The 20,320-nt window shown below is 51.5% G+C and overlaps 2 protein-coding genes across 3 annotated transcripts; both read right to left on the bottom strand.

Annotated features, from left to right (window-relative positions):
- Window positions 1-3,073: 3,073 nt before the first annotated feature.
- Window positions 3,074-6,684, bottom strand: LOC100282722 (outer mitochondrial membrane protein porin). 2 transcript variants are annotated; one of them, NM_001155629.2, is made up of 7 exons: window positions 6,528-6,684; window positions 5,956-6,038; window positions 5,385-5,452; window positions 5,190-5,300; window positions 4,466-4,552; window positions 4,026-4,234; window positions 3,074-3,815 (listed from the first exon to the last, which is right to left on the bottom strand). In NM_001155629.2, exons 2-7 carry the CDS (start codon window positions 6,002-6,004, stop codon window positions 3,509-3,511), a joined length of 831 nt encoding a protein of 276 aa, NP_001149101.2. In that variant the 5' UTR covers window positions 6,005-6,038; window positions 6,528-6,684; the 3' UTR covers window positions 3,074-3,508. The 2 variants fall into 2 exon arrangements, with proteins under 2 accessions (NP_001149101.2, XP_035818161.1); XM_035962268.1 differs by having other exon boundaries at window positions 3,099-3,815; window positions 6,419-6,673.
- A 1,745-nt stretch (window positions 6,685-8,429) lies between these two features.
- Window positions 8,430-11,451, bottom strand: LOC100383234 (uncharacterized). The gene has a single exon (NM_001175896.2). The coding sequence runs from the start codon at window positions 11,183-11,185 to the stop codon at window positions 8,795-8,797; it is 2,391 nt and encodes a 796-aa protein (NP_001169367.2). The 5' UTR covers window positions 11,186-11,451; the 3' UTR covers window positions 8,430-8,794.
- Between the last annotated feature and the right edge of the window lie 8,869 nt (window positions 11,452-20,320).

The raw sequence follows: 20,320 nt of genomic DNA, 5'->3' as shown, positions 1-20,320 counted from the left end.
TTGATGTTGGCCAAGAATTTCGCCTGCTCTTCCTTGATCGGTGCCCCTTGTGTTCCTCGAACTCCTGCTGATCTTCAGCTGACAGAGTATCCATAGTTGGCTCGATGATGTTGTTGAGAGAGACTGGCCGCTGACGGCCTTTTGGCGAGCATGCATTTTGCGAGAGCTTGACCATCGATAAAACCTCCTTTGTCGAAGTGCCTTTCTACTTTGAGTGTTTTGCCTTCGGCAAACAAAGTCTACGTCGAGAGTCTTAGTTCGCCAAGGGTGCGGTAGTGCATAGCATATTGGTACACAGCTCGTACGTAGTACCCGCCGGAATATAATCACATCAGGCTGGGCATCACCCTGCGTCCTCTCCGAGTGATGCAAGGAGATGATTCCCACTGGGTACCAACGAGTACGTGTACTGCCTGTCTGCGTGCGCATTCCATTGGTATGAAAAGAAGGGCATAGATTCGGAGATTTCACTCCCATCCATCACCGGATGCATGGTTCTTGGCCTGTCGAGTCTCAACAAGTCTCCACCAGTCGATCTACAAACACGTACAAAGACCGCCGTGGCTTTTTGTATATCACATGCATGATTTCTTCCTGTGCCTTTTTTGATTCAAGACCCTCGAAAGTCGAAACTGACGCTACGCACAGTACTGAATCATGCAAGGAATCACCTGTCATAACAGGAACCATTGCACGAACTCTCAGATAATGATGGCGGCTGGATGAGAAATATAATCACCGGCCCAGCCGGCCGCGAAAACAATCCGGTCACCTGCAATAATACTATAATAAATTATCTCTTAACAAGATAATTATTTATTTTTATAGTTAACTATTACATAACAATATCACCACGTTCAAGTTTAGTGGGTCTCGCGGGGAACAGAGATGGGAGATTCGGAAATGCTTCTCCATCCATGTCCCTGTTTACCTGTCGGAGGATAATTTTTTTCCCGTTTACATCCCATCAGAGAAGAAATTTTCCCATACACATCCCCTGGAGGATCCCCAGCCCCAAGCTTGTTCATTAACGACTAGTTTGGGTATTACTCTAATATTGATCTCAATACACATATGTTAAGTTTAGTTTAATTTGCATCTAAATTCAACTCAACCCACGTAGATTAAGATCAATGTTAGAGTACTCAAACAAATCCTAGGGGACGATTTAATCCCTCAAATCTCACACAATCCACTCAAAACGAAAAGCCCGAGGATCGGGTGGTGCATAGCCGCATGCAAATCTGCTGGACTGATGGATTGCTGCCGATGGCTGATCTGATCGATGGTGCTGTTGACCTGACGGGGAATTTTTCTCTCTCACTCTCTCTTTTTTTCGCTGCCCATGCTGGGCAGCGGGCCAGCCGGGGCCCTATCTGAGGACTCTCTGACGAGCCTTTGCTGGGTTTTGTCCGTTGCCGTGTTTCAAAAGCTGCGGTCTTTCCACGTTTTAGGAGCAGACTAGTCCAGCCCGTGCACAAAAAAAAAAAAAAGCCGCCTTTCCGCATGGCTTGGCTTGGCATCCATGCGACTTTGGGCTTGAGTTTGAGCCTTGGCAGCGAGTCAGGATGGATGCCTGCCTGTGATGGTAAATGTGCCAGGTGGTGTAGCAGCAGCAGCAAGCTTTTGTGTATGGCATGGCATCCGATGCCTGCCTGCCTACCTCCAAACCCCCGCTCGATCTCAAGTACTACGTACTAGCAGCGGTACATGACATTCATGGACAAGCGCATGGTACGTTGCGCGTGTGTACACGCAAAGTGTACCTAGCTACATACATACCCTCTTGTTACATTGTTGTTTCGAGGTGTGAAAAAATGAGATGGACGGTACACCAGTTGGTGTCACAGACAGCAAGCATACTCGCTACGCTACGAATCTACCGGTGCGCACGTTTGTTGCCGGTGCAAAAGAAAAAGAAAAAGAAAAAGAAAAAGGCAGCAGCCATGGTGAAAAGAAAACCAGAGAAATGGAAAGAGGAGGAACCTTTTCCGCCGCAGATTTGGCCCCACTCAAGTCTCAACTCAAAAACAACAACAAAAAAAGACCCCGCCAAATCCCAAGCCCTCCCGCCAAAACTGGGCGCCAAAGCGCGCCGCCGCCAGCCGGGCGGGCACGGGCACCGCACGTGCGGCGCCGGAAGGTGCGTCAAACGCCCACTCATTACCGTCCCAATGATGTCGTCGGGTGGGGTACGTACGGCTCCCCGTATATCTGTAGCGCTGGCCGAGTCCGCGCGGTGGGCGGGACGGGATGGGGAGGACTGGAGGAAGGCTCCGGCCCCCCCGCGCTCCCGAGGTGCTACTGCTACAGCCTGCAGGTCTGACAGTGGCAGCCAACCCGGTCCTCGTTCAGCGGCTGAACAGCGTCGGCGTCGCGGCTTACTGTTTGACTGCTGCGCTCCTCCTCCTCCTCCTCCTTGGAAAACAATACGTGTTCCGTGCTGCCATGTCATGCCATGCCATCCAAGTGCCTGTGGACATGTCTCGTTCGCCAGCCAGCGTTGAACTGAACTGGTCACTCGATGGTCCTGTGCGACGGCGCCGCCGTGCCGGGACGCCTACACAGTTTCATGGGTCGGCAAGCCGTGCAGCGCGAGCGCGTCTGCCAGGCCGAGGGCGGCCCATTATGTCCGTTGGCCCATCAGCTCCCGGACGTCCTGGTCCATCAATCGCCGAAAAGCGAGCAGCTCGAGCTCACTGCAACAGAGTTTCTAAGAACCATTTCGACTGCTGCTGGAACCTCTTCGCTCAGGAAGAGGAGGCTATCCGTCCACTCAAGGGCGTCGAGGCTGATGTTGTTGTTTGCCACACAAGTGCACAAGCATGCTAAAACCGGTGCAGACTGCGATCTCCCCTTTTGAGTTCCAGGTGCTGGAGCTCGAGCTGTACGCTTGTCATTTCGTTCCGGCCTATCTGATCTGAATGGGCACTCTGCTTTTGTGCTGGATGAGTTGCCTCACTCTAGCTGCTGGAGAATGGAGAGGTGGCGGCTTCGACGGCACATGTCCACCACACCTCACCAAAGTTAAAGCAAAACAATGCCCCCGCCCCCCCTGTTCGGACTATGTTTCAACCAACCCAACTCACAAACAAAACTCATCAAAATAACCAATTTCCAGAACTAATTCTGCTGTTGCTGGGTACAAATGGCCCTTGTTGATTTCCAGAGCTGTTAAAACCACCATCGACTCAAGATGTTAGGTGTTCAAATCACCTCCAAAAAATCATTTTTTGCGTCGACTAGCAAAACATGGGAAAATATCGCAGTGGAGCTTCTGTTCTAATGCAAACCTCTGTATTTTCAATCCTTCGTGTGGAGTTGGCTCTAATGGAAACGTTCCACAAAACAAGTCTAACTCCCTGACAAGTGACAATACTCCTTTGCAAAAGACTCTTACAAAATAAAAAAGGCTAAAATGGAGGGTTGTTCTAGGTATCGCTCCAAAGCTTGTGTTCTTGGGAGACGGTATGCTTGTACTGTTTTATAGAAGGTGACTTAACCCAGCTCAAGGCTTGAGGGATATGGCCATGCCGATTCTTGAAGGCGCACTTACCACCTTCAGATCATACTCAGCTGAAAGAGTAACAAGAGATTTCGGCCTCCACTCATGCTGACAGAGAAGACCGACCTTCCCGGAGTTGCTGAATCTCATCTTTAGCAATGTTGAAGGATCAAGGGCATGGGAGCTCCCAACTGTGAAATAGTTCTCTCTGGTCTTCAGCTTGTGTGTTACCTCGGCTGCAACTGTAGCTCCATTGGTCGGATTGAACAAATGAACGTAAGATGCCTTCAAAGTCTCCCCTTTATCAGCCCTATTTATTAGCAAAAATGTGGAAGAGTGGTCAGTGCGCTGACAAAAGAGAGATCATCATTCGTTTGTTAAACTTGCCCAAAAATAGGTGAGAAGGAAGAAGAAAATAGCATGCTACGATAGACCAAAGGTTTAACTGTTCACAAAATCACGAGCAATGTATAAAATTACATGCATCCCTAAGCAAAAAGCATAGACTTGAGGAGCTTACAGTAGTAAGGAAGCTGAGAAATCGGACTTGTTGTATCCAATTCCTGAGTTGTACTTAGTAACAGCAGCTGAAGTACTGTCAAACCCAACCTCAGCACCAATGCTAAGTTCACTTGTGCCGACAGTTGCAGCCAGTTCAACCAAAGGTGCTGATGTCAAACCAATGGTCGAGTTCAATGAAAAACGATTGTGCGCATATTGCAGATCAAGCTGCCAGCAAAAAAAAAGAGAGAGAGATAGAGAAATAAGTACTAGCAAACAAAAAATATATTTCAATGAAAATTGGTGGGTTGAAATTTAGGTAATAAGCCATTGATGTAATTGATAGACACAGTATGCAAGTAAAATACAGCTCAGTTAAGACTTGCTGCACATATTGCACCGTCATTTTCTGTATTCAGCAAAGCTAATGTTTACTCCTTCAATTCCAAAAATACTAACCTTCCCAGACTTGTGATCGGGAACCTTGAAGGCGAATGAAGTCTTCAAACCAGTTAGTGCTTCATCAACAGTGACTGTGGTTGACACCTGCAACCAAGCGCAATCCAGTAAGAAGAACAAATATGCAGGATGTCCAATGCTAATACGAGAAGAGCCATAACTAAAGCAAAAGCAAATATGAAGCAGAAAATTATTGTGGATGCACAAATGCAGCTAATAAAAACAATATATCAATCCTCATCTGTCTAAAACTCACATTCCAAAATCCACGTGTTCTTTAGGTCCGCAAACCTTAGCCTAAAAATGGAAGGAGGCCCTATTAAATACATAGGAATCACCAGATGCTTACCACTAGGCACTAGCTACACTTAACACTATATCCTACCCAAGGAATTTATTAGCCGTATATGTCTGCTGCTTACCATTAAATACATAGGAATCACCAGATGCTTACCACTAGGCACTAGGTACACTTAACACTATATCCTACCCAAGGAATTTATTAGCCGTGTATGTCTGCTGCTTACTATAATCAATGCATGTATCCCTAGGATATAAGGTAAGGAACTTAATATTTCTTATGCCAAGATATATTTACATCTCATGCAGGATACTTAGTTATAGCAGTGCCAGCCCTGATCAAGAAAACAAATAACCTATCCTACCAGGCTCGCAAAAAAAAAAACTTACAGATGCAGAAAAGCAAAGTTTAAATGAAACTTACTTTAGAATCACTATCAACGGTGACATCAATAGTAGTTCTACTGCTTTTATGTTGTGTCCGTATATCACCAATGAAGTCTTCGTTGATCTTTACACCAGTGGCTGTGAGATTCTATGAGAAAAGGTGCATGTTATCAGAAAAATAAATTCAAAGAGTTTCTGCAAGGAGCTAAAACAACAGGTGTGAGCATCTTACCAAACCAGAGCCGCTAGACGTCGACAAAGAAAACTTTTGGTCAAAGTTGTAGTCCTTGTACAGAAGATCTATAAGTACAGGAAGTATTAATACATGAAGTTTGCTAGCACAGAAATCTGACAAAAAATGTATGTGTACTTGTCATACCACATACCAAAACAGATAAAGTACTTCACAACTATTCCCGACAGATATGAAATAACTGCCATTCTATAGAGTATAGAATGTTCAGTGATAGACAGAGACAGAGCTCTCACAAGATTGAGTTTATGTTTATATGTCCATGTCTTATCCATCACAGGATACTGCGCCAAAATAACGTGTGGTTTCTCTATGAATGTACAAAATAAATTAAGAGAATGACTTGAAAAGAACTAAGTATTAGGCATCTAGTGATGATTATATAGGTTTCTACTACCAGGAGAATCATTCAGTGCATTCTTATACCCAACCAGAACATCACAAGTTATCAATAGTACACTAGACATCGTTTGAAAAGTGAATAGAATGGCAGGATGTGCGCCGCTTGAAAACTAAGGCCCGTAAAGACTGTTGAGAAGAAGGTTCTTGCCTTTTGCTCTCTTCCCGATGTTGGCAAACGGAACTGGGCCTTTGCTCATCCTTACCAACGGCAGCAATCCTCCAGTGACCAATCTGTCAGAAAAAAACAACAGGTGCATGTTAATACCATAAACAATCAACATAGTCAGAGGCAGCATAGCGAGCTGTCTAGAGCCTGAACCAATCATCCAGCACGATTCCTCAAAGCTAGCATCGCGACACACAACCAATTGATCTTTGCTCGGAAGGACCAGTACTTTTCAGTTAGAACAACATCTATCATTACTAGAGACGGACAAAGGTAGAGTGGGTTTAGCTGAATTAGAAGCTCTCCAAAATTTCTGGAAAACACTCTGCGGCTGCGGCCGCACCTAAATCTGGTGGTAACAAGTGCTACGGCGCCAACCAGGGGCGGAACCAATAGAGGACATGGGTGTACGCATGTAATCGAGGTTGGTAGGCATGATACATACGTGTATACACTTTGCTCAGATCCGACCCGGATACATACAGATAGCCAAATAGCTTAAATCAGCTTTGCAGTTTGCATAGAGGAAGGAGACGAGAAGGGGGCGGGCATACATGGTGGGGGTGCGGTGGGCGCTCGTCGCCGGCAAAGCGCAACCCGGGCGGCTGGGCGAAGGGCGGCGGCGGTCACCCTAGGTGGGTGGCGCACGCGAGGTGAACGGGGGAAGAAAAGAGAGCAAACAGGTGTGAACATAGGAGACCGATCACCGATTCTTCGGGAGCTGTTGACACCTAGCTTCTGCGCGCTCGCTACTTGGGCCGATTTCTCTTTCTCTTGGGAGAGCGGCCCATGAAACCGATTGTTTGGTTAATTTCTTTCTCCGTTTCCTTTATACTGGTTATTTCCTCTACGCTTTCTATATAATAGATCTTACTTAATAAGATATTTATTCAAATACTATTATATTATATTTTAAAAATATTAGTATATGTTTATATTTTTTAATACCTGTTCTTTATATAACACAAACATACATGTTGCAGTGATAAAAGCCAAGGGCTTTATATCAAGCGAACAAGTTCGGATCATCCACACCCTAGAGAAACGCTTCCTAGAGAAGACGACCCATGAAGAAACTCACACTTAAATATAGTAAAGATCTTTATATAACACAAGCAGACATGAGTTATAGTGGTAGAAGACAAACGCTTTACACCGAGTAAAGTTTGAATCCTCCACACCCAAATTTTTTTGATATTTTCTATGTTGGACGGGAAATTTACTCCCTCGATGCGCATACGACGCACAAAGGAACTCACACTTAAATACGTTGTGCCGGACAAGGAGACGCACAAAGAAACCCACATTTAACTATAGTAGATATATATCTTTTATCTGTCATTTATCATTTTCCTGTGCTGGAAAAAAAAACTATACAAATTATGCATATCAGACACAGACTTATTCCGTTGCAACCGCTCACATTTACCAGCCGTAAAACAGAAGTTATAAGTAATTGATACTATTTCTTATAACTTCTATCTATGCAGCTCTGCAGCTGCAGCTGGTAAATGTGAGGGGGCAGAGGAGCCGTAGAGGAATAAGTTTGCATGTTGAATTTTCCCCCCATAGCAGCTACGGCAAGAGCCATGCACTCTCCCACCAAATATACAACTCCCAGAAAGGATGATCAGTTCATTACCCCAAGTTCTTGTGATCATGTTAATTAGACCACTCAGTGAACTCACTATATTATTCCCATGTGGTAACCTATACGGCACACACATCCTCTCCTGAAACACTCCGGACCTGTTAGCATACTTTACTTTGCCATGTGTATGAACTTCCTTTCTTCAGTTTAGCTTGCACCAGCTTCCCGTATGTGAGCGGGATAGCATTTGGCTCTAAGTATGGCACACAAGGAAACAGTGTCACTTAAAAGCCTCCAAACCTGCTGTGCTAACAGAGCCAAACTGAAACTCTGCATATCTAAAATACCACCCCTCTCTTTTGGAATATCTTCCACCACGCCTGGCAATGCATCTTCTTATCCTCATTGTCATCTCCCCACCCAGTTTGGGAGATAGTGTATGTGATTCCTACGCAAACATTTTCTGGAATTTCGAACACCATCATAGCAGAAGTTGGTATTATTTTCTGGAATTTCGAACACCATCATAGCAGAAGTTGGTATTGACTGAGCAATGAATTTAATGAACACCTCCTTACCCCCACAGACTCAATAGATGTGCATTTGATAACCAGTCTTACATGTTTCGATTAATAGTATCTCAGACCGGAGCTGTAACAACTCTTGGATTCAAACTCTGAAAGCCCGCCACCATAGCAACCCTTAATATTCACCACTTATTATCTATATGAATTGTTTTCTGGCTGCTGTGCAGAGTGCATGCTACAAGAACAAAAACTGCTTGTGATTTGTAAAAAAGCCCAAGCTGAAACTTCCAAAAGATTATGCCACAGATTGCACGTCACTGGTTATGAAGCATAATAACTTCCAGTAACAAATTTTGATTCTTATATCAGTCATGTAAATTATCTCTTCTAGTCACCATCCATTATGATAGGGAATCTACAACACAAGGATGCATAAATATGACATCTTCTGGTTATAGGACCTTAGATCCTTAAACAAAAAAAAAAAACAAGAAAATGACTATGTATCATTTAAAGTAATTTTTTGACAGGCCATGTTCATCACCAAAACTGCATGTGCCTGTCATATCTGACAAAACAAATACATATCTAAGAAGACAAGAGTTAATCTACATAGCTGTACAAGAAGAATAAATGACTTTGATACACCAGGTTCGAAGTCGTGAAAGATGTCATTGTAATGAACAAAAGTGTGTATTGATCTTCAGGATTGATACAGACTCCAATCCAGGTCAGGTTGTGAAAAAACTTCATAATCCGTGGGACCATCTACAAAGCTATTCACTGTCTGCATCCCTTCTAACAAAGATGGCTGGAAGCGATCGCTTCTAGAGGGAAGCAACTTATAGAACACTAACATCCCAAGAGTACATATAGCCTGTAGCTTCATCGAGTCACCCTGAACAGCAAAGAAGAGCAGCATTGCAGCAAGGAAGAAGATCACACAGAATTGCATGATGCACAACACTCTGTCCATCAGCTTCCCATCATTGCCGGCAGGAAACCCTCTAACTCTGTAAACGAACAAGAAGTTGTACTTGTCCACGAGATAACGGTAGCCAAAGTATGTCGCACCCACAGGAACCACGAGCGGAGCAAACAGGGAGTAGATCAGTGTGAGGGCAAATATAGTAATGTCAAAAGCATAGTACTGTGCGAAGTCAAATTTCTGCTTTGGCATATGGAAGCTCCTGTTTAGTGGGTACAGGGAAAGATCATGCCCCTCGATATTATCCAAAAGGCCACCGTCTTCTCTCTCAGGCATTAGAGGTGCTGTCAAATTATTAGTTTCTTCACCATTCTGCATGGGTAGGTAGTCTTCATTCTCTTCAGGGACCAACTGGACCATATCATTCTTCCTAAATTTCTTCATTATATGCTTTATCCAAGGGATTGGTGCCAACAGATCAAAAGATATTCCCAGAAAGGTACATGTGATCAGGAATGCCAGGGAAGAAAGCGATGATCTTGATAAAAAGGATGGGCTTAAATAGCGTTCAATCTGCTTGCAGTCTGGACCATCCAAGTAGCACCGCCCCATGCTAAGTATCCAACTTTCAAGTGATGATTCCACAAGAGCACGCAATAGGATGAGATTGACAAGGAAGAAGCAAACCATCTTCAGCAATGCAGCCCTCTGCTCCCCTGACACTGTCAGATGACACTCAAACTTGGAGAAGTACGACAACACCGACGGGATGATGATATACATGCTCACAAAGATGAGCACATTGGGAAGAAACTGAAAGATTATGGTCCAGAACCAGCTTGAACCTTCAAGCCAGGCAAGCCATGATTTGGCATGATCCATAGCCTCCACATTGATGATTCGTGCCGCGTTTTGCATCCCACTGATGATTGCCAAGGGTGAACTGAAGAACAGGAGCATCAAAATTAGGCAGGTGTTGACTGCAATCCTCCTCAGCCGTGAAGATATCTTGCTAAGACCTAGATGATTCCAGTAGATATCTGATGCCGGTGGTGCTCTCTCCACTTTCCATCGACTTCTCTCGAGCTGGAGCTCCATCACTGGGAAAAACCTACCAATCGGTGTCTTCTTCCTCTCCATCTTGAAATCCTTTACCGCCTTGTTTGCGGTGTAGACATCTTTAAACACCACAAAAGCTACACCAGCGCCAGGGGCGCACCCTTCCTTATAATCAGATAGCCTGCTTGCGAGCACAAGTTTCTTAGTCTGCAACTTCCTCAATCTCTCCTCGTCAGTGAACCCTAGCCTCTCCCCTGCCATTGCCCACAGCCCTCTGCACCTTCGCACAAACCAATGCTCTTCTGACTGCACTGTGTCGTCGTTATCGTGCACAATGTCATCAAACAGGTCGCGGGCGCCCAACCTTGCCTCCAGCCAAGAGATCTTGTTACGGACCTTCCCCAATTGCTCGACGAGATGCTCCAGCGTGCATAGATCAAATGGCACGATGACACGGTAAACCTTGCCAGGGTACTTGTGGTCGAAGTAGTCCTTGAGCGGGGTCTTGTCCGCGGCCAGCGTCTTGGGGATGCCCTGGATCATTATGGTGAAGACGGCGACGGAGCTGGAGTTGGGGTCGCTGGGGTTGCCGTTGCCGTCGCGGAAGCGCGTGATGCGTAGCGCGTCCTCCATGCGAGAGATGCCGAGGTGCGCGATGGCAACGACGGCGGCGGTGAGGAGGAGGTGGAGCCAGAGGAGCGGGGACGACTTGGGGATGTGCGAGATGGTCGTGGAAGCGAACTGGTCGACGACGGCGGCGTCCCCCGCGAGGAGGTTGAGCGGGAGCGCCGCGGCGACGGCGGCAGCGGCGACGGCGGCGAGGATGAGGAAGGAGGCGCGCTCGAAGAGGAGGAACTGAGCGGCGTCGGCGCCGCAGTGGAGAGCGATCTGCGCCGCGGTGGCGTGGTAGACGGCGAGAAGCTTGGCGGCGAGCGCGGAGGGCCCCGGGATGCGGCGGTGGTCGAACCGGAGCTTAACGAGGAGGAACAGCAGGACGCAGGAGGCGGCCCCCACGGCGGAGATGTTGATGAGGTACTGGATGCTGCCGTACCACGCCTCCGGGTCCCCACCGCCGCCGGCGTCCGGCGGCTGCGCGGCCGGGCCCATCGAGGGCGACGCGGGGCGAGGCGAACCCTAGATTCCGGGGGAGCAGGAGCCCGGCCTCGAAAAAACGTTCGCCGATGAGATGCCTTGCCGAGGACCGTGGCCCGACTCCCTGGATCCTGGTCGTGGGGGTCGCGCTGCACGGGCAACCGATCGGGGTCCGGCTGCCTAGATCAGGGGCCCGTGGACGAGAGCCGAGTCGCCATGCGCTGCGCGTCGAGGTGCGTGACGCTGAAGGTGGGGACGCGGAGGTGGAGTGGAGAAGAGGTATTTCTTTCGAGCATCTGCGGTGCCGTACTGGTGAATGAAATAACTTATATTTGCTAATTACCACCATGTCTATATTTCTATTTCTATATATTTTTCTATATATTAAACCGAGAAGCAAAGCTAGCCTCTAAGGGCTGATTTGGTGAACCGGGATCCCGGTAGGATTGGAGGGGATTGAGGGGGAAATTAGTTTATTTCTCCCTCAATCCCCTTTAATCCTCCCGTGATCCCCTTGTCACCAAATCAACCCTAAGAGTGTCCATGTTATCGCGATTATTTCCGGCCGCTCGATCACCTCACAACGGTCGGGAACGGCTAAAGCCGCTGTAGCGTTCAGTTCTGCGCTTGATATGGCACAGGAATCTTCGCCATAGAAAATGAAGCTCCCTCTCTCGACTTGGCTCTCACTTCCGGTATCCCGTGGGAGCCACCGGAGCCGCACATATTATCGTTGTTGTCGCCTTACCGTTCTCTCGTGGCGAAGCCTGCACAGGTAATTTGCCCCTCATCTTCATCATAATCCCTAGTTGCTAAGGTTCCGTCGATTGGAATTGGGTGAGTCAAAGGCCCAAGGGTTTGCGTTCTTCCAACGCTCACCGTTCAGTTCTGTGCTTAATATGGCACATGAATCTTCGTGATAGGAAACGAAGCTCCCTCTCTCGACGACTCGGCTCTCACTTCCGGGATCCTGTGGGAGCCACCGGAGCCGCACATACTGTCATTGTTGTCGCCTTACCATTCTCTCATGGCGACGTCTGCACAGGTGATTTGCCCCTCATCGTCGTCATAATACCTAGTTGCTAAGGTTCCGCCGGTTGGAATTGGGTGAGTCAAAGGCCCAAGGGTTTGCGTTCTTCCATCGCTCAACGTTCAATTCTACGCTTGATATGGCACGAGAATCTTCGCGATAGGAAACGAAGCTTGAAAGTCGCCTAGAGGGGGTGAATAGGCAAATCTGACATTTATAAAATTAAGCACACACTACAAACCGGGGTTAGCGTTAGAATTTAATTTGAGTCCGAAAGATATGGCAAAACAAATCACAAGAGAATAAGAACGGATGACACGGTGAATTGTTTTATCGAGGTTCGGTTCTTACAAACCTACTCCACATTGAGGTGGTCACAAAGACCTAGTCTCTTTCAACCATTTCCCTCTCTCAAACGGTCACTTAGACCGAGTGAGCTTTTCTTCTCAATCAATCGGGACACTAAGTCCCTACAAGGACCACCACACAATTGGTGTCTCTTGCCTTGATTACAATTGAGTTGGAAACAAGAAAGAATGAAGAAGAAAAGCAATCCAAGCGCAAGAGCTCAAAGGAACACAATTGTCTCTCTCACTAGTCACTATTTGATTGGAATGATCTTTGGACTTGGGAGAGGATTTGATCTCTTGTTTGTGTCTTGTATTGAATGTTATAGCTCTTGTATGAGGTTTGAAGGCTGAAAACTTGGATGCAATGAATGGTGGGTGGTTGGGGGTATTTATAACCCCAACCACCAAAATAGTCGTTGGTGAAGGCTGCTGTCGCATGGCGCACCGGACAGTCCGGTGCGCCACCAGACACTGTGCGGTGCGCCAACCATGTCACCCGACTGTTAGGGTTCGACCATTGGAGCTTCTGACTTCTGGGCCACCGGACAGTCCGGTGGTGCACCGGACAGTCACTATTCACTGTCTGGTGCGCCTTTTGGCGCTGCTCTGACTTCTGCGCGCGCAGGCGCGCACTGTTCACTTTTACTGTACCGTTGCAGACGACCGTTGGCGCTGTGGAGCCGTTACTCCGCTGGCGCACCGGACAGTCCGGTGAATTATAGCGGAGCGGCTTCCAGAATTTCCAAAGGTGGCAAGTTCAGAGTTTGGTTCCCTGGTGCACCGGACACTGTCCGGTGCGCTAGACCAGGGCACACTTCGGTAGTCTTTTGCTTTTTTGTATTTGAACACTTTCTTGGTCTTTTTATTGGTTTGTTGTGAACCTTTGGCACCTGTAAAACTTATAATTTAGAGCAAACTAGTTAGTCCAATTATTTGTGTTGGGCAATTTAACCACCAAAATCAATTAGGAAAAGGTGTAAGCCTATTTCCCTTTCAATCTCCCCATTTTTGGTGATTGATGCCAACACAAACCAAAGCAAATATAAAAGTGCAAAATTGAACTAGTTTGCATAAGGTAAGTGCAAAGGTTGCTTGGAATGAAACCAATAATAATTTCTACTAGATATGCATGGATGACTTTCTTCTTATTTAAAATTTTAGACCACGCTTGCACCACTTGTTTTATTTTGCAATGTTTTGGAAATTCTTTTTCAAAACCTTTTGCAAATAATCAAAGGTATATGAATAAGATTTTGAGAAGCATTTTTAAGATTTGAAATTTTCTCCCCCTGTTTCAAATGCTTTTCCTTTGACTAAACAAAACTCCCACTTAATGAAATCATCCTCTTAGTGTTCAAGAGGGTTTTAGATATTAATTTTGAAGAGGGTATTTGTCGGTGTTTCGAGACAGGGGGGGTCCCAAAGCCGACGAGTGAGTGTGCTGCGTGCCCCAGCCCAGATGGGTCGAGCGCGTGGGCGAGCGCGAAGGGGGGAGAGGCGAGGTGGCCGGAGTCGAGCGTGAGAGAGGTGGAAGTCCCGCGGCCTTCGTGTTCGTCCCGCGCCCAGGTCGGGTGCGCTTGCAGTAGGGGGGTTACAAGCGTCCACGCGGGTGAGGGAAGCGAGCGGCCCCAAGAGAGCGCCTGTCCCGTCCTCGGTCCCGCGCGGCCAACCTTCTCTAAGAAGGCCCTGGTCCTCCCTTTTATAGTCGTAAGGAGAGGATCCAGGTGTACAATGGAGGGTGTAGCAGAGTGCTACGTGTCTAGCGGAGAGAGAGCTAGCGCCCTAGGTACATGCCAATGTGGCAGCCGGAGAGGTCTTGGCACCTTGCTGGCGTGATGTCGTGGCTGTCGGAGGTGCGACGGAGCCTGGCGGAGGGACAGCTGTTGGAGCGGTCGAGTCCTTGCTGACGTCGCCCTGCTTCCGTAAGAGAGCTGGGGGCCGCCGTCGTCACAGAGCTTGTGGAGCGCCATCATTGCCCATCCGGCGGAGCTGGCCGGATGGGACGCCGGTCTTGTTCTCCGTGACCCGAGTCGATTCGAGGTAGGACGATGATGGCGCTTCCTGTTGACGTGGCGGGTCTGTGCCCTAGGCAGGGTGACGTGGGGGCTCCTCCGAAGCCGAGGTTGAGTCTATCTTCTGTTGCCGAGGCCGAGTCCGAGCCATGGGGGCGGGCGAGGCGGAGGTCGTTCGGCCGAGGCCAGGGCGGAGTCCGAGCCCTGGGGTCGGGCGAGGCGGAGTTTCGTCGTCTTCCGGGTCTTAGCCCGAGTCCGAGCCCTGGGGTCGGGTGGAGCGGAGTTCGCCGTCTTCCGGGTCTTAGCCCGAGTCCGAGCCCTGGGGTCGGGCGGAGCGGAGTTCGCCGTCTTCCGGGTCTTAGCCCGAGTCCGAGCCCTGGGGTCGGGCGGAGCGGAGTTCGCTGTGGCGCCTTTGGCAAGGCCTGACTGTCTGTCAGACTCACTCTGTCGAGTGGCACCGCAGTCGGAGTGGCGCAGGCGGCGCTGTCCTTCTGTCAGACTGGTCAGTGGAGCGGTGGAGTGACGGCGGTCACGTCGGCTCTGCCGGGGGGGGGGGGCGCGTGTCAGGATAAAGGTGTCAGGCCACCTTTGCGTTAAATGCTCCTGCAACTCGGTTAGTCGGTGTGGCGATTTAGTCAGGGTTGCTTCTGAGCGAAGCCAAGGCCTCGGGCGAGCCGGTGATGTGTCCGCCGTAAAAAGGGGGGCCTCGGGCGAGACGGAAGTCTCTCGAGGTCGGCTGCCCTTGGCCGAGGCTAGGCTCGGGTGAAGCGTGATCGAGTCACTCGTGTGGACTGATCCCTGACTTAATCGTACCCATCAGGCCTTTGCAGCTTTATGCTGATGGGGGTTACCAGCTGAGAATTAGGCGTCTTGAGGGTACCCCTAATTATGGTCCCCGACAGTAGCCCCCGAGCCTCGAAGGGAGTGTTAGCACTCGCTTGGAGGCTTTCGTCGCACTTTTTTGCAAGGGGACTAGCCTTTCTCGGTTGCATTTTGTTCCGGTGGGTGCGCGCGAGCGCACCCGCCGGGTGTAGCCCCCGAGGCCTCGGAGGAGTGGTTACACTCCTTCGAGGTCTTAATACCTTGCGTAATGCTTCGGCTGGTCTGGTCGTTCCCTCATGCGAACTGGCCATAGCCCGGGTGCACGGTCGGGGCCCAAGCTCTCGGGCTGGTATGTTGACGCTGTCAACGGTTTGGCCGGAGCCGGTTTTTGCGAGAGCAGCCCCCGAGCCTCTGCACAGGGCGAGAGGACGATCAGGGACAGACTCGACTTTTTACATACGCCCCTACGTCGCCTTTCCGCAAGGAGGAGGGGGGAGTGCGCCATGTTACCCTTGATGGGCACCGAACATGGTGTCTCCGGTGAGCTGCAAGCGGGTAATCCGAGTGGGCGTCCGTGCCCCGTTCGTTGGGGGTCGGCTAGGGGCCCAGAGGCACGCCCAAAAGTACCTGCGGGTGATTTGCCGGACCCGGTCCCCTGGCGACGGGGTCCGAGGGCTCGATGCCTCCCTCCGATGGGATTCCGTTACAAGATTGTTCCCGCTGGTCTCGGAAATGTCCTAGGGTACCTCGGGAGCGCAGCCCGAGCCTCGGTTATGTATCGAACGTACCCCTGGTCATCCCTCGCTTGGTGTCTGAGGCGACTGTGAACCCTTCGGGGGCCAGCCTTCGAACCCCTGATCAGAAATGGGCGCGGAGCCCGAGTAGCCTGAGGCGGCCATGGAACCCTTCGGGGGGCTGGCCTTCGAACCCCTGACCAGTAGTGGGTGTCGGGCCCACGCGATCTGAGGCGACTGTTGAACCCTCCGGAGGGCCAGTCTTCGAACCCCTGATCAGTAGGGGGGGCTTGGAGCCTGGTTCCTTCGCGGAGAAGGATCCTTTTCGGGGTATCCCCCTTTCCCGGTCCCTGTTGCAAGAGATAGAGGAAGAGGAAAAAGGAAAAGGAAACGAAATCGAACGACGTGGCGTACCTCTTTTTGACGCGGTTATTACGGCGAAGGCGAAGCGTCGCGCGCTTCTCCCGCCAGAGGCGCCGCGTGTCCCGCCGCGGAGTTAATGCGACGGGGCGAGTGGTTGGCGGGGCGGCCGTTGCGCGTGCGCGATCCGTTCGAGGAACGGGTCACGGGTGCACCGTCTTCACGCCGTGGGAGGAGGCTCTCTTGCTGTCCTAGGATGAGACGTGAGCCTGGCTGACGACGTGTCTGCTGCGCCCGCCCGCCTGCCACCGCCATTACTGCCGGCCCACTTTCGGTCGCTTTGACCAACGCGCCAGGCTGGCGCTGCTGGGTCGCGCGCCGGGTCGCCTCGAGTCGCGGCATAGGCTCCGCAACCGAAGAGGCGCGACGGTGGCACAAGTGGCGGTGCGGTCGCTTGCATGCAGCAACTGGCGCGCCGGTTGCTTGATGCGTGGGCCTGGGCTTCCAAGCTGGCGTGTCAGAAGTCGGAGAAGCGTGTCCACCTGGCGTGGTTGCATGCCGCCTGCATGGCTGCCCGCCCCTTCCGCCCGTTGGTCTGGGCAAAAGTGGGGGGTCACTCGTAACCGCTGGGCGGTCGTGCGCACCACGCGCGGCGGTTTGGCTTCTTCTGCCCTGAGCTGGTTTGCATGACATGCGGGACCCAGCCCCCGAGTCGCAGGGGAGGGCCTTGGAGCGCGTTGGAGAAGACTCAGCCCGTGGCGTCTGGGGGCGCACGTAGGGAGAGTTGCCTTTAAAAGGAGGGAGACTCCTTTCAGAAGGCAACCATGTCTTCTTCCTCCCTTATGCGTCGTGTCTTTCCATCTTCCAAGCCCCCGGATGGGGGGTATCCGCCGCCTTTCTGCCTCCTCGTTGGAGGAACGCAACTCCATGGGGGTTGGTACCTCTCAGCCATCGTTCGGCTTCAAGGATTTTCATCACGCAGCCTGGCCACACCCCGCCACCGGCGGTCACCCAAAATGGTGACCTCCAGTTCGACGGTGGGGAAAGCGGGCCAGGCCGCGGCCTCTACTCCTCCCTCGGCCTCAAGGATTTTCGTCATCCAGGCCAAGATGGAAGATGAGGCGAGTCGAGGGGTCGCCCCCGCGTGGGTCGGCTGCCTTTTTCTTCCCCCCGCGCCTGGGGGAGAATGGCGTCCTCGAGTCCCACGGGGACTTCCTCCAGCCATGCTGGGATAGGTAGGGCGCCAGTGGTCCTGGGTCTCCGTCTCCCTGCCTGAATGGCTGGTTCTCGTCCTCAGCGGGGGAGAGCCCTCCTGTCGTGACACCTGCCCCAAAGCTGCTGCCTAAGCCGCTTCGCTGCCCAGGGCGGGGGTGGTTGTCGTCGTGGTTAGAACGGGCGGCGGCGAGCCGCTCGTCAGTCTTCTGTTGCTCCGCAGGCCTTCCCCATGGAGTGGGGTCGTTCGTACCTGCGGAGGGGGAACCGGAGTTCCGTTCGTAATGGCATCTTGAACGCCAGTGGGTTTGTTCATTGTGGTTGTCGAGGCCTGAACATATATGTAATTTCGGCACGGAGCCGTGTTTTTTCTTCATTTTCGAGCACTAAGTCTCGCCTGTTGATTATCTGAACCGCTTTACCAAGCATGAGTCGCCCCGTGTCAAGGTGACGAGTGAGGTATCCGTATCCCGGAGGCGTAGGAATCCCTCGCCCCGATCGGCCTTGTTGTCTGGGGCTCCTCTAGCTTAGTTAAAGAGACCCCTCGGCCGCCCTTCGATGAGCCGAGGCCAGGGGTAGCGATATCAGTATGAACAGAGGCGGAGTTGGCTCGAGAATGGGAACCTGGTTGGCCGGAGCCTAGCCGTGTTGTCCGTCAGCGGAGCCGACGCCAAAGTCGATCAGCCGAGGCCTCGGGTCGGGCTGGCGCCCTTGGAAGCCGGTTGGTCGAGGCCCCAGGGGTAACCGGCCGAGCCGCCTGCTCGGGCCGGATTCCCGGAGGAGTCCCTGGACCGCGTCGCCGTCCGAGGCTGGGTCGGACTTTGCTGAAGACGTCGTCGATGCCGAGGGTGCTACGGCTCCCTTCAGCGTGAAGACCCGAGCCTGCAGGATCAGATCGTCTTGTAGCGTGTGCCTTCTGCGGCCGCTGAGGCCAGAAAACACACCCTCGCCGTGCTTGCGAAGCTGCGTCTTTTTTCCTCTTGTTTCGAGCATCTGGACTCTGTCGGTAACAGGGATGTTTGTGTGAGCGAGAGTTGCTTCTCGCGGAAGGGACGAGTGAGGTATCCGTATCCCAGAGGCGTGGGAATCCCTCGGCTCGGTCGGCCTTGCCGCTTACGCGTACTTTCACCCGTTCATGAGGCCCTGTCCCCGACTTAGTCGAGAAAGCTTGAAGGACTGCTTCGGCAGGAGAGCTTCCGAACGTGAAGACTTGTTCGGTCCACGGAGTCGCTTTATCCGAGCGCGAGTTACTTATCGCAGAAGGTGATGAGTGAGGTATCCGTATCCCGGAGGCGTAGGAGTCCCTCGGCTCGGTCAGCCTTGGCTGCTTACGTGTACTCCGTCGTTTCCAGGATCCGCTTTCCGAAGTAGTCAAGAAGCACGAAAGTAATCCTGCTAAAAAGAGATCCTTTTTCGAGGAAAAATTCGACGCAGAGGGGGTCTCCCCCCTTTTAGCCCTCGAGGGAGGGTCGGGCTTTGCCGAGGCTAGGCCGACCCTTCCTTGACGACTAAACTTTGCGTAGGTGCGAGGTATATGAACAACTTGGAAACATCTTAAGGGTAGAAGCGACGTAGCTGTTTGATGTTCCAAGCGTTGCCGTAGATCTCGCCTTGATTGTTGGCCAGCTTGTATGTTCCGGGCTTCAGAATTTTGGCGATGACGAATGGCCCTTCCCAGGGGGGGCGTGAGCTTGTGCCTCCCTCGGGCGTCTTGCCGCAGCCGAAGCACCAGATCACCCACCTGGAGGTCTCTGGACCGGACCCCTCGGGCGTGGTAGCGTCGCAGGGACTGCTGGTATCGCGCCGAGTGTAGTAAGGCCCTGTCCCGAGCCTCCTCCAGCTGGTCCAGCGATTCTTCTCGGCTAGCTTGGTTGCTTTGATCGGTGTAGGCCCTCGTCCTCGGGGAGCCGTATTCCAGGTCAGTGGGCAAGATAGCTTCAGCCCCGTAGACCAGGAAAAACGGCGTGAAACCCGTGGCGCGACTCGGCGTCGTCCTTAGGCTCCAGACCACCGAGGGGAGTTCCTTCATCCACCGCTTGCCGAACTTGTTGAGGTCGTTGTAGATCCGAGGCTTGAGCCCTTGTAGAATCATGCCGTTGGCACGCTCTACTTGCCCATTCGACATGGGATGAGCCACGGCGGCCCAGTCCACCCGGATATGGTGATCCTCGCAAAAATCCAAGAATTTTTTGCCGGTGAACTGGGTGCCGTTGTCGGTGATGATGGAGTTCGGGACCCCGAAGCGATGGATGATGTTGGTGAAGAACGCCACCGCCTGCTCGGACCTGATGCTGTTCAGAGGTCGGACCTCGATCCACTTGGAGAATTTGTCGATGGCGACCAGCAGGTGCGTGTAGCCCCCGGGCGCCTTCTGCAAGGGACCGACGAGGTCCAGACCCCATACGGCGAAGGGCCAGGTGATGGGTATCGTCTGTAGAGCCTGAGCGGGCAGGTGGGTCTGCTTCGCATAGAATTGGCACCCTTCGCAGGTGCGGACAATTCTAGTGGCGTCAGCCACCGCCGTTGGCCAGTAGAAGCCTTGCCGGAAAGCATTCCCGACAAGGGCTCGGGGCGCCGCGTGGTGGCCGCAAGCCCCCGAGTGTATTTCTTGCAGCAGTTCCCGACCTTCG

This window comes from Zea mays, chromosome 9 (assembly GCF_902167145.1).
Source record: "Zea mays cultivar B73 chromosome 9, Zm-B73-REFERENCE-NAM-5.0, whole genome shotgun sequence".
In the NCBI taxonomy this organism is placed as follows: Eukaryota; Viridiplantae; Streptophyta; class Magnoliopsida; order Poales; family Poaceae; genus Zea; species Zea mays.
This window is presented reverse-complemented; position numbering and strand designations above follow the sequence as displayed.

Excerpts from the sequence above, each read along its gene's own strand:
- LOC100282722 (NM_001155629.2), bottom strand. The coding sequence starts at position 6,004 with ATGAGCAAAGGCCCAGTTCCGTTTGCCAACATCGGGAAGAGAGCAAAA. Across the intron at positions 5,453-5,955 it reads CATCGGGAAGAGAGCAAAAG|ATCTTCTGTACAAGGACTAC; the intron begins GCAAGAACCTTC and ends CTGTACTTATAG. Across the intron at positions 3,816-4,025 it reads TTCTCAGCTTCCTTACTACT|GGCTGATAAAGGGGAGACTT; the intron begins GTAAGCTCCTCA and ends GCTAATAAATAG.
- LOC100383234 (NM_001175896.2), bottom strand. The coding sequence starts at position 11,185 with ATGGGCCCGGCCGCGCAGCCGCCGGACGCCGGCGGCGGTGGGGACCCG.